General features: G+C 36.7%; 1 protein-coding gene across 9 annotated transcripts in view; it reads right to left on the reverse strand.

Moving 5' to 3' along the window:
* Positions 1-13,090, reverse strand: part of PHACTR1 (phosphatase and actin regulator 1) — a 622,984-nt gene that overhangs the window by 106,879 nt on the left and 503,015 nt on the right. For 8 of the 9 annotated variants that reach the window (XM_031946843.1, XM_023496332.2, XM_031946841.1 and 5 more), the window contains 2 exons: positions 3,162-3,329; positions 791-997 (listed from right to left, as the gene is read on the reverse strand). In XM_031946843.1, coding sequence (XP_031802703.1) covers positions 791-997; positions 3,162-3,329 — 375 coding nt within the window. The remainder of the gene's footprint in view (positions 1-790; positions 998-3,161; positions 3,330-13,090) is intronic. The other variant, XM_031946844.1, reaches the window with a different exon arrangement.

The following is a 13,090-nucleotide window of genomic DNA, read 5'->3' on the forward strand; positions in this document are numbered from 1 at the left end:
ATCTTTAAAAATTGCAGTAAGTTGCTTAGATATTTATAAAAAAAGTTCTTGGCTTTTACTAACAAGGGATTATATCTACATAAGGCAGTCTTATCAACAACGAGGAAAACAACCCTCAGAAGTCTTTTCCTCCCACCAATTAAATCCCATTTCTAGCTCATAAAATGATCTTCTTATTCATTTGTGAAGCACAATTTCTCTCCATGAGTATTTTAATAATGATAGGCACTTTCATTAAGTAGCACTTAAAAATGAAAATGTACACTTCAAAGCCTATTCTCTGTTAAAATATAAGTCCCCAAGCTATTTCATCATAGCTTGCTATCTGAGATGAAAAAATGGAGGAAAGACATTCTCATGATAAAACAATATGAAAAGTAAACTAGATCTTCAGAGCTAAATTTGAAAAGAAAGGTGGAAAATGTAGCCAGACTTCAGTTATTAAATAGAAAGGAAAAAGAAATCTGTCTTATCTTTGCACTGTTCCAAAGTTAAATGGAATAAACCCAGAAAAGAAAACACTGGGATTTTCCCCAAGAATACAAAAGCACACATTGACAGGTACAAACATGGAGGGAGTCCTTGACTTCTTGTGGGAGATACACTTCTTCTGTGTGCACACTGATGCACAAATCCAGACCCAAAGCAAGGGATTGATGCACATGGAAATATCTCTGAATTCTGATGAACAATTTCTCAGGAAAGATAAATTCATATCTCAATATAGGAGTGAACCATCCCTTGAAGGGAGGAGGTGGCCCTGAGCCCTTGAGAGAAAATCTTTACTTACCCGTTAAATGGTTGGCAATCCTGGCAATAGGTTTAGGAGGCAGGGCAGGGGGCTGCTTGAGGAGGGGCAACTGTTTCACTGGGGTCTCCTCATGGTCTCCAGGGAAAGCAGCAGTTTTTTTGGGGGGAAGTAGTAGAACTGGCTTAGCTGAAGGATCTTGGGACAGGAGGGCTCCGGACTCACTGGCTGAGGGGCTTTCTTCAGACACTGGAGGGCACAACCACATTATACACACAACAATGTTACAAGCAAAGTAGCAGATACCAGAAGCAGCCAGGACAAAGAACAAAGCACATTTTGGACACATGTTATCAAGACAACTAAGAGAAGAGAACACTCAACTTCATTATACATACCAAGAAAACCAAGAAAAGAAAAACAAAGCTTTGTTGAAAGAGGGAGAGGAAGGATAATTAAGAGAAAAGAAAAAAAAAAGGAGCAAGAAAAAAGAGAGAGGGAGAGAAGAGAATGGAAAATGGAACAGATATTTTCATAAAGCCATCAAAAATGCCTTCAGATTTCCATCACTATATTTAGAGGTTCTTTGGATGCACTGCATTGGAGTTTGACATCATACTGGTAGATAGTATGAACTATGATGAGAACACTCTAACCCTAATAGCCATTTAGATCTGCCTGCCTTTTGTCTGACCTATTGATGCTTTCGGTAGATAATGGGAAAAGTGGGACTATTACTAACGTGTTTTAGCCAATCATTCCTCCCCTTCTTTTTCCTCCCATCCTCTTCCCCCCTTTTTTTTCCTTCTTTCCATCTCCTCTCCTCTTCTCTCCTCCCATATCCTTCTTTCCTCTGCTCTCCTCTCATTTCCTCTTGTTTCTTCTCCTCTCTTCTCCCTCTGTCTCCTATTTCTCTCCTTTTCTTCTTTTCCCTTTCCTAGGGCTCTAGAAGAACAGGTTACAATAATTAGAACACAGAAAGCAGACTCAGCTAACCATGATGCACACCACATGCCTATGAAAGACAGCTACAGACATTTCTTTAGAATCACATTCAGTGACTGTTGAATATCTACTATTAAATTGGTAACTTAGACTCTCAAGGAGACCTACATGCCACCTGCTTGCTGTGTTATCATCCTAGGAAAGCCAAAAGACACAGAATTTTCTCAGTGCACTAGAAGTTGAATAACTACCAGCAATGAAACCTGTGGGTGAGACAAAAATCCCAGATATTGTAGAGAAATCTTGTCATCTTTAGTGTAACACAAGTTTCACTACAACATTCCTCCTGCCTTTTATCACTTAGTTAACAATATGAATTTACAGAAATGATTTTTAACCTTTCCCCCCCTTTTCAAACCAAGATGGTTTAATGCATGGTAATTAGTTCAGTATGTCAACTGGAATATTAAATTATCTCTTTATCTTTAGACATATTATTGTCATCAATTCTGGTCACATAGATGGGAAAGGTGATCATTGGGGTCAAAAATTAAGGCACTAGAAATTCTTTTTTCAAAACATATTTTTCTCTTCTCTTGCTGTATCCACTCCCAATCTCCTTATAACTCAGTACGTATTATAGAGAAAGATGCCCTACTCAAGCAAAAACTTTAAGAGGTCGTTCTATTTGGTCTAGTCTCCTGACAGGAAACATTCCTTCACAGTCATGAATGAAGAACCTATCTGGATGCTTAGGTGGATTTTGGACATTCACCACTATTCTTAAAACCCTTTAAAAGATGGGAGGTTAGTACGCCAACCAACATTAGAACAAAGCTAAGGCTAAAAGATAAGAGTAAGACATCTTTCAAATTATCTATTAGCAAATTAAAAACTAGAATCACCAAGAGAAGTTATTTCTGGTCCACTTGGAAAGGAATAAAGGTGCATTTCAATAGCAGTGAACATGGCAACTGTAAGAGGTAGATGAAGCACATTGTAAATAATAGGAGCCTAGAATCTATCTGCTCTAAAGTAATAGTTAAATGATTAGGAAAACAAACTATCCCATTTAAAAGTGACAGTATTGTCAAAAAAGGAAATCCATTTTTAAAGAGGGAAAGATTTTAAAAGATCAACCCCCCCAACCTAAAATAGTACCAAAAATGTATAAAAAATTACCGCATAGAAAACTGAAGCCCAAAAATTAATGCATAAAAACATTAGAGCATTAAGAAGTACATAAAAAGCACAAAAATGCTCAAAACCACTGCAAAGACCAGAAACTATTTTATTGAGCTCCAGTGTATTGATTGATCATGACTCATCTACATTTCTTGACCTTCATCCTTAGTTTTATCAATAAAAACATGAAAAAAAGTCAGGATAAAGAACCCAGGCACCATATTACTGAGAAACCTCCTCCACCTTCACAGCTTAGTTCTGATCATGACAAGCAAGGCATTACCTGTCCCATCCATGATGTCTGAGGGTTGGAGCACCTCATAAGAGCAGGGATCCCTGGGCATCGGAACAGGTTCCATTTCTGAAAGAGCAGGAAGTGAAAGCTGGCTGGAGCTCAAGGATTGACCATTCTCCAATGATCCCTCTTCACTGGATATAGAAAGTTCTCCATCTGGAAATAAAGGAAAGAATTCAGAGATTGTTTAAAAAAGAGAGAATGTTTTGCTGGTAGGAAAGTAGAAAAAATGAAGGTTAGGAAGTAGCCTTTGGGTGCTCTTAAAATAATCATTATGGAGATCAAATGGAATTCAGAAGATCACAGTAAATCATGTGAATATTGTGCTTGGTCCTTTTCTCTTCTTCTCTCCCACCCCTCTGCCCCCATTCTGGGAAATAAGAAGTAAAGGCACAAGCTTAATGGTTCGCAATATTTCTAGGTATGGAAAGGCAGATTGGTTATTTCAGTCTTTCTTCTCTTTTGCCCCCACCAAGTAATATTTTGCAAATATTTATTTTAAACTTAATTTTTGTTTTTCAATTAAAAATTGAATTCCATGCTCTCTTTGAAAAGACTGAACAGCCTGGGATGTTGTGAAACCAGATATGGGAATCTATGGATTTGGGAAAAGAGGGATTTTTTTAGCCAACAAATAACTATCAAATGAGCACACATAGCATTAATCAATTCAAAGAAAGAGCTCCTCACTTCTGTTCCCCTCCTCAAAAGAATATTTCTCCAGTGCTCTCATTTTATTCAAACTGCAGTAGCCTGAGAAGAACATCTCAGATATGTAACCCTTCTACCTACTAAGATTAGCCAGAGCTGTACATGTCAGTTCTTTATCTAATTTAAAGTCCCTGCAGCATAAAAGGCAGCTAGTTAACACCAGAGGGTAGATCAAAGTCTATTCCACAATGGTCATTTATAACATCACAATTCTCCCAGTGTGAATTAATCCTGGCCCAGAGGAGTACTAGACAACCAGACATAAAATTCAAATTAATTTTTAAAGAGTCCTGAAAGTTCCAGATAGATGATTACACAAAGGAAAAGCCTCTAACTTAGACTTGGGTTTGAAGCCAATCATGCAATTATGACTTCAGAAATGGGTGGGGGAAGGAAAAGATTGAATGAAAATTCATTCATAGAACAAGAGCACCACTATAATTTTAGCATTAATATTACCTTATTGACAATTTCCTTTTGCTCTGTTTCCCCCATATCATTCATTAGATATGCTGCCAATGATAAATGGTAGCTGATAGTAATGATGATAGCTAACATTTCTATATTAAATACATAATATAATAAATACAACATGGTTTTTATATTTATATACATTTATAAAGGGGATCAACTAGGTGGCACCAGAGTACAATGAGCACTGGACCTGGAGTCAGGATGTCTGCCCTTCCTAGTTCAAATCCAGCCTTAGATACTTACTAGCTATATGACTCTGGGCAAGTTACTTCACCCTGTTTACCTCAGTTTCCTCATCTGTAAATTCTGGAGAAGTAAGTGCAAACTGCTCAGTCTTTTTGCAGAAAAAAATCCCAGATGAGGTAGTGAAGAATCAGATATAACCAAAATGACTCAATAATAACACATTTTTACATATATATATATATATATATATATACACATAGTGTATATGTATTGTAAATACATTAATAATTGTATTAAGTGCTATTGCACTTGAAGGTTTGAAACATATTTTTCATATACTATCTCATTTTATCCTTACACATCCTGTGAGTAGGTTACTATTATTATCCCCAATTTACAGATGAGAAAATTGAGACTAAAAGAGGTTAAAAGACTTGTGCAAATTTACACAGCTGGTCAATGTCTGAGGCAGAATGCTAATTTAAGTTTCCCTGAATTCAAGTCTACCGCTCTGATCACTCTACCACTTACCTACCACAGTAGGCCAGAACATTTTGCTTGATTTGAATTATCTTCCTTCAATTCAGTTTTAAAAAAATTCATTAAGGGGTCATTATGAGCACTGAGGATAAAAAAGAAATTATACTTCATACTGATTTTCAGGGAATTTATAATGGTACAGGGTGTGGGGGGGTAAAACTATGTGCACAAATGTCACAGAGGAAGATAAAGGATAGAGATGGGCCAGTGAACATGGTCCCTTGAGCATGTGCAGAGGGCATGGCTTATGCAATGACTATGTGAATCTTCCTAGTCTACCAAGGTATTATTTCTAGTCTTATTATCACGTGAAGAATAAGATGTTTTCTGAATGGCTGCTGAGCCATATTTGAGAATGCTAGACTATTTTGAGTGAGAAGCAAACCTCTGTTTGGGGGGAATGACCTCAAGCCTTTGCCTCCTCACTTGGGCACTGAATTATAGTCCAGGAACCCAGGGGTAAACACTTGCTTCTATTTCTGTTCTTTCTAATCTTTCTTGTGCTGTACTCATGTGAACTCTGAAAGGTTAAGGCAGTGAGCCACCAAAGGTAAGGGAATCAGAATCCACTCCAGATTCTTTGGTTAAAAGTAGAGCCCTGAAGACAGACCTATAGGACTCAGCCCAGCAGTAGATTTACTCTGCAGCCAAAATGCCTGGTCTTTTGAGAGGAAGTCACCCATATATTGGGAAATGAACTTTGTGGTGAAGATATTTTGTTGTTATTCAGTTGTTTTTCACTTCTTCCTGACTCTTTGTGACCCTATTTGAGGTTTTCTTGGCAAAGATACTGGAGTCGTTGTCTTTTTCAGCTTATTTTACAGCTAAAAAACTGAGGCAAACATATTTAATGACTTACCTAAGGTGACACAACTAGTAAACATTTAAGATTGGATTTGAATTCAGGTCCTCCTGATACTAGGTTTGGCATTCCATGTGCTTCTTTGTGTGAGCAATGTTTTTTAAGTTTGAACACCCAGGAAATGAAGTGATATGGGAAGAATATACCCCTCCTAAGTTTGGGGGCAAATGTTTATAATTAAGATCTTCCTAGATTTCACCAGTAAATTTTTTTGGTAAGAACAACAGAAGTTGGGGCAGCTAGGTGGCACAGTGGATAGAACACCAGTACTAAGTCAGGAAGACCTGGTTTCAGACACTTAACACTTCCTAGCTGGGTGACCTTGGACAAGTCACTTAACCCCAATTGCCTCAGAAAAAACAAAACAAAACAACAAAAAACCAATAGAAGTTGACTGATTAAATGATACTGGGCTGTTAATCACTGTAGGATATTAATAACATAAAGGAAATGATTATTATTGACAATTAACATTAGGGAGAGCTCACTGAGATATGGACTCAAGCCAATTGCATTAGAAAGAATCAATCTGATCCTTCAAAGGAGCAGCTAGAACCCTGAGGGGGAAGATGTAGCCTTATTCTGGAGGACCTGACTCATCAGAAAGAATGTGAGTTGGAATAAAATATAGTTTTATTGGCAAAGACATTGGAACGATTTGCCATTTCCTTCTCTAGCTCATTTTACTGATGAGGCAACTGAGGCAAATAGGGTTTTTTGATCACACAGCTATTAAATGTCTGAGGTTTGAACTCAGGTCTTCCTGACTCTATGGCTGGTACTTTATCCATTGTGCACAATGGTTGTTGCACAACATTTGCACAAAGTGCACATAAAATAATAAGAAGGGAATGGTTCATTGAGGGCTATATGCCTTTTAACTTGAATCTAATAGAAATGCAGACAGCAAAGACTGAACAACTGAACTAGAAAATGGTTGGCACAGTGCTAGCAAGAAGTATTCAGGATATTTGAAGGCTGGCATAAAACCACATGTGTGTGGACATTTTTGATGCTCTTTTACTTGAACACTAGCTCTAAACAATGAAAAATCAATGTGGAAGGCAGTATGGCCAAATTAGAGTGGAAAGGCATTTGATCAATTAATTGATCAATCAGACTTGATTAAGTACCTTCTCTGAACTAGGCACTATGCCAAGTACCAGAAATATAATGTCAATAAATGAAACAATCTTACATACAAGAAGATTATTTTTTGATAGAATGATGAAATGCCCTATTGTTAAGATTACAGCAATAAGACCAGAAACATCACTGATGATGATTTAGTAACTACAGTAACATGCAAAATGTAAAAACAATTTCCACGAAAAGCAGCTTAGTTTAAGTTTAGACTCTAGTTACTTAGCTGACTGGTGCAGCTGTCACTTCCTTATTCCATACACCTACATTAAACTACTTTTAATTTTGGCACCAACAAGGTTCAGAAGCTCTGCTAATTATACTGTCCATTATCTACTATAATATGTATATGTCTATGTATTTATGTATAATATATATATATATATATGTGTGTGTGTGTGTGTGTGTGTGTGTGTGTGTACAGACAAATCCTGTTGGATTGTTTGTCAAATATTCAAGCAAAATATTCCTGTCCAAATTTAGTTTTCAATCATGTTTGATTTCAGAACTTATGATTAAGAATTCTTCTTGGTTATACACAAGTCATGAATTAATGTGAACTTTTGCCTTTCTTTGGAAACTCAGGATATAAAACAACTATATCCAATTGAAAATAGTTAGGTGGTGTGGTGAATAGAGTGCCAGGGCTGGAGTCTGCTTTGTGAAATCAAATCTTGCCTAGTTATTTATTAGCTGCGTGCCCTGGGCAAATCACTTAACCCTTTTTGTCTCAGTTTCTTCATCTGTAAAATGAAATAGAGAAGGAAATGGCAAATTACTCTAGTAACTTTGTCAAGAAAACCCCAAATGGAGTCATGGAAAGTTGGATACAATTGAAAATGACTTAACAAAAACACCAACAAATACTTAGTTAATAGCCCTTAGAAAGCACAGCTAGTAGTGGTAGACTAAGGTGTCATTTCTATGTTTTTGAGTTTGAGCTTGAAAAGACCACAGAATTCATTTAAATCCAACCATGCCATATTATAAAATGAGAAAACTGAGGTCCAGAGTGCTCTTTGTCCAAGGCCACAAAAACTAATGGTAGAATCCCAGAGGTGTCCCCTCAGTGGGTTCTTTAGAGGTGACTACTCTAGGTTTAAGGTAAGTACTTTGGGTCCACACTTCTAAAACTGTAAGCCATGAGCCCCTGCTAATGTGTTTACAATAATAGCTAGCAAGAAGACACAATTAGATCAAAACAAAGGTTGTTTTTTTTTTTTTTTTTTAACTAAAACTTCATTATAAAGTAAGCAGCAACAAAATACCTCCCTTATCAACTTTAGGGTGCACTTTGTCAAAAGTAATCAGAATACATATTCCTAAAGGTCACAAATACTATGTAAGAAGCATATTTGGCCAAGGCACAAGGGAGGGAAAAAGCCATATATTCAGGGAATATATGTGGCCAAGGCATGAGCAAGGAGGAGCAATTTATATCTCTAAAGCTGCCAAATGACATATTCTCTAAGGGCTTCATCCTAATTCTCTGATATATACTTCTTGTTGTTTAATTATTTCAGTTATGTACAACTCTGTGACCCCATTTGGCATTTTCTTGGCAAAAATACTGTAAGGGTTTGCTGTTTTCTTTCCAGGGTCATTTGATAAATGAGGAAACTGAGGAAAACAGGGTGAAGTAACTTGCTCAGGGATCACATGGCTGAGCAAGTGCCTGGAACTCCTGAACTCAGGAATTCTGGACCTTGAACCCCTGAGGCGACACTCTAAGCCAGTGCTACCCCACAAATCTTTTTTCTTTGCTAGGACAGAGTCCAGCATTATGATATCCAGAAAATTCATAATTTTTCCTCCTTTGTGCAGAAAGCTGGGTTTCAAGAAGCAATGTCCTTGAATTCTCTCTTTGGACTTCATGTAAGCATTGTCTCCCATAGCAAATGTTTATAATCTAAGTTGCCATCACTGTTTCTGCCTGGCGACTTTCCAACTTCCTTTCCCCCTACCCTTTGCTTGCTAGGGAAGATGCAAAAAAATATAAAGCTGAGAGTGTAAGTTTTGTGGAACTAGTTTCTTTTTTCTTTTTTAGTCCATAAGGGTGAGATTAAGGTCAACAAGTATCTAGAAATTTCCCATATCCTATTAGTTACTTTTATCTAATGGCCAACATCCCATAATTTTTCTCAGATTGATTAAGGAACTTTTTCATTTTAATCAGCAACTAACAATATGCTAAATCCTATAGTGATATCTTATTGTTTCAGAAACCCTTTTATTTGATCTGAGACTCCCTTGGATTCATCTCCTTTACCAAAGTCAATAGCAAAATTCAGATTCTAACTAAGGTCTTCAAGTTCTAATCCAATATTATTCTCTTGGTTCTAGAGTGTGTCTGTTACCTCAATTTAGCCAATGAATAGTGAACTTGAATGGAACTCTAAGAATTTACAAATTCAGATGTAAAGACCAAGTTCCTTGTAGAAGTTATGCTGTGAGAATTTTATGGACCAGATCTAGGGGATCTTGAAGCCCCTAAGGCATGAGGTCTATAGTTTACAGGGGGAGGGAGTTATTTTAATACTATAGATTCTTCCATTTAGGAAAGATTCTGCTAGAAGAAGGCTCTTCAGATGAGCCAGAAAAAGTCAAGCTAAAATGGAGCACAGCTCTTACTGGCACAGGGAGTTCTTTGAAGAAGTAAAATCTATAATCTAGACAGACAGCTTTGACCTCCAAAAAGGGAAAAGTGATTGTTACTGGGAATTGGGGGCTGGGGTGGGAGAATAGATACTTTCTAAGACCATGACTGCATATTGGGATGAAGTAGTAAAGAAGCACTATATTAGATCCTATATTCTTATACCCCAAAATTGAGGGCTAGAAGAGTGTATTTCATCCAGAGTGCTGATATAGTGACCCGAGCAGTCAAATCCATGGCAAGGGAATTAGAATTGAATTAATAATAAAGGTAAAATTGTAATAGACTTGAGATGGAAAATGCCATCCGCATCCAGAAAAAGAACTATGGAAATTGTGGATAGAAGCACATTAGTTTCACCTATTGTTTGTTTGTTTCTCATGGTTTTTTTCCCTTTCGGTCTGATTTTTCTTGCACAACATGACAAATGTAGAAATATGTTTTAAAGGACTGCACATATTTAACCTATATCAGATTTCTTGCTGTCTTGGGGAGGAGGGAGGGAGAGTGGGAAGGAGAAATATTTGGAACACAAAGTCTTAAAAATGTTGAATCTTTACATATATTGGGAGAAGTAAAATATTAATGAGGAAAAATTAAATTTGGGTCTGGGTTGCTTTATGCAATCGTGAAGCTGGAAGGAGCTGGTAGTATGCTCCCTGCTTCCCAGATCCAGGTTACATGGTACACAGATATAGAGGAAGCTATACAGTACAGTGACAATTAGAGAATATAATAGTATATAATAAATTACTTACTGTTTGATAGAGACAATTTGTGCAAGAATTAAGAAAGACAAAATTCAAAGTAAGTTGATGCTGTTACCAAAGGAGTCATAGAAGAGAGAAGACTTCACCTGGTATTTGAAAAATGAGTTAAATTTGGGAAAATAAACAGAAAGATGGAAAGCATTCCAGAAAGGGAAAAAGCAATGAAAATCAGAGGTAGGAAATGTGCTGTATATGCATGGAGGATTGAGTTAAGGAAGGGAGGGAAATATTTAATTAGAGCAGAAGATTTGTGTTAGGAAGTAATAGAAAATAGATACAGTGGAATGAAGTTATGGAGAACATGAAAAGGCAGTTAAATGTTAAATTTATGTAGTAGGTTCTAGAGCAGAATGGTTCTAATGAAAATAGTATTTTAGGAAGATAAGGCATTTGTGTGTATGGAAAGACTAAAAGTATGAACAGAGTATCCAGCAAGGAGAGATTGTGGCTAGGGTTAGAACCAATGGCAATAGAAAGTAACTGACTGATCTCCTCCTCCCACCCAAGAAAAAACCAAAACAAACTAAAACAAAACAACCCTTAATAATCAACAAAGAAATAAGGGACTGCTATAAGTGAGGAAAGAGAAGAAAGAGCTGGAGGTCACAAGATTATAGATTTAAAGCTGTAATAGAATTTGGATGCCATCTAGTTTGACCTCATTTTACAGATGAGAATACTGAGGCTAAAATCATTTTAGTAAAATGGCTTGTCCAAGGTCACTGGATAGTAAAGAGCAGAACCAGGAGTCTAATCCAAGTCCCCTGCCTTTAAGGCAGTATTCTTTCTATTTCCCCATGTTGTCAGACTACTAATGATGAGATTTTGAGGCTGGAAGATGGTAGGGATTGTCATTAAAAAAATTAATTTGTATCTAATGGCAGGTGGGGGTGGGAAAGGAAGAAAAAGAGAAAAAAAGAAATTTGCATGATAACTTTATTATATATCTAAAAGGAATAGCAAATTATATATAATAGATTTGCACTTTAGTGTACAATCATCTTTTTATTATACTATGATATGGAATGCTTATTTTATTCCATTAATTAAAAATACATTAAAAAAGAAATTGACTTTTTAAAAAAAATTAAAGGAGTGCTTAAGTGCAGTGCTTTGTACATATTAGGGAAATCATTTTGTTTAATTCAATTGAAAAATTGTAGCATGAGGGTGGGGAAAAGATTTAAGCTCATACTATGTGAGGACTGGCTGAAATAAATTTTTTTACATTTTACATTCAAGAAACGTAGAAAACTAAAGACTTAGCAGAGAAAAGAAGACTTTCTTTACATATCTGAAGAACTTTCATGTAAAAGGTGAGATCAGACTTCTAGCTTTGAACCTCCAAGAGAAGAGAGCTGGATGAAGGTTGTGAAAAGGGAAATTTAGACTTGATGCCTGGGAAAACTTCCTAAAAATTGGAACTGTGACAAAGTGGAATGATCTACCTCTAAAGGTACTAGTCTTTGAACAGAGGTTGGATAGATAACTTGTTAAGGATGTGGTAGGGATTCCTTTATATATATATGAACTAAATTAGATGAGGATCCTTCTAACTCAAAAAATCCAGCAATTCTGTGGAAGTGGAAATGAGTAAGAGTAAGGTTCTTTATGGGGGATAGGAATGAAACGAATGAATGAAAGCCTATTAATACAAATGAAGAGTTAAGCTTTAACGTATGAGAAGGGCCTTTATTTTTTTTTTTTAAAGACTAGTGAAAAGAGGGAGAAGGTATAAAGTCAGATATAATATAGATAAAACTGAACAGAACAACAAGAGGTGGAGAAGGGAGGGGTGGGATAAAAGTCCAGTGAATACAAGAAGATTCCAGAATTGAATGACATAGGTGAATGGAAAACAGGTCTTCAGGTAATACTGAATATAGTATCAGTCATGGAGAGAGAGCATACATTACAGAGGAGAAAGTTAAAACAGGGAGGAAAGAGCCATTGGAAAGAAAATTGAAGGGATAACAGGTACAGTGCAGAAGCCATCGTGAGGAGGAAGAAATAGCTCCTGGAAGTAGCAGACAAGATTATGAAGCATCCATGATATAAAAAAATTGTGCATATGAATGAGCTAGTTAAAGAAGAGAGAATAATACTAAGTAAGGAGGATGTGGTCTGAGAGAAACAGTACTGAATCAAAGATCTTGGAAGAAGTTGTTTGGGGATGATGAAGTTCAAGTAAGACTCTCTCTCTCTCTCTCTCTCTCTCTCTCTCTCTCTCTCTCTCTCTCTTTGTGTGTGTGTGTGTGTGTGTGTGTGTGTGTGTGTGTGTAGTTGATGTAAAAAGGGGACAATGTGATGGCTCATTAATCTAAAGGCCAAAGTCACAGAAGATCATGACAGAATGCAGTAGAAACAAATAATGTGAGCAAGGTGTAGGAGTTATCTGAGAATGTAGGACATGGGGCCAGCAAGGAAGATTATAAAGCAGCAGCAATATTAGGAGAATGCTGAGGATGGATGATGTGAATGTCACATAATACAAAAGAAAGATGGTAAACCCATGATCCAGAACTGACAAAGACTGAAGAGAAAGCAAGTTTCCTCCTATTCCATTTCCAGTGGG

Source organism: Sarcophilus harrisii, chromosome 1 (assembly GCF_902635505.1).
Source record: "Sarcophilus harrisii chromosome 1, mSarHar1.11, whole genome shotgun sequence".
In the NCBI taxonomy this organism is placed as follows: domain Eukaryota; kingdom Metazoa; phylum Chordata; class Mammalia; order Dasyuromorphia; family Dasyuridae; genus Sarcophilus; species Sarcophilus harrisii.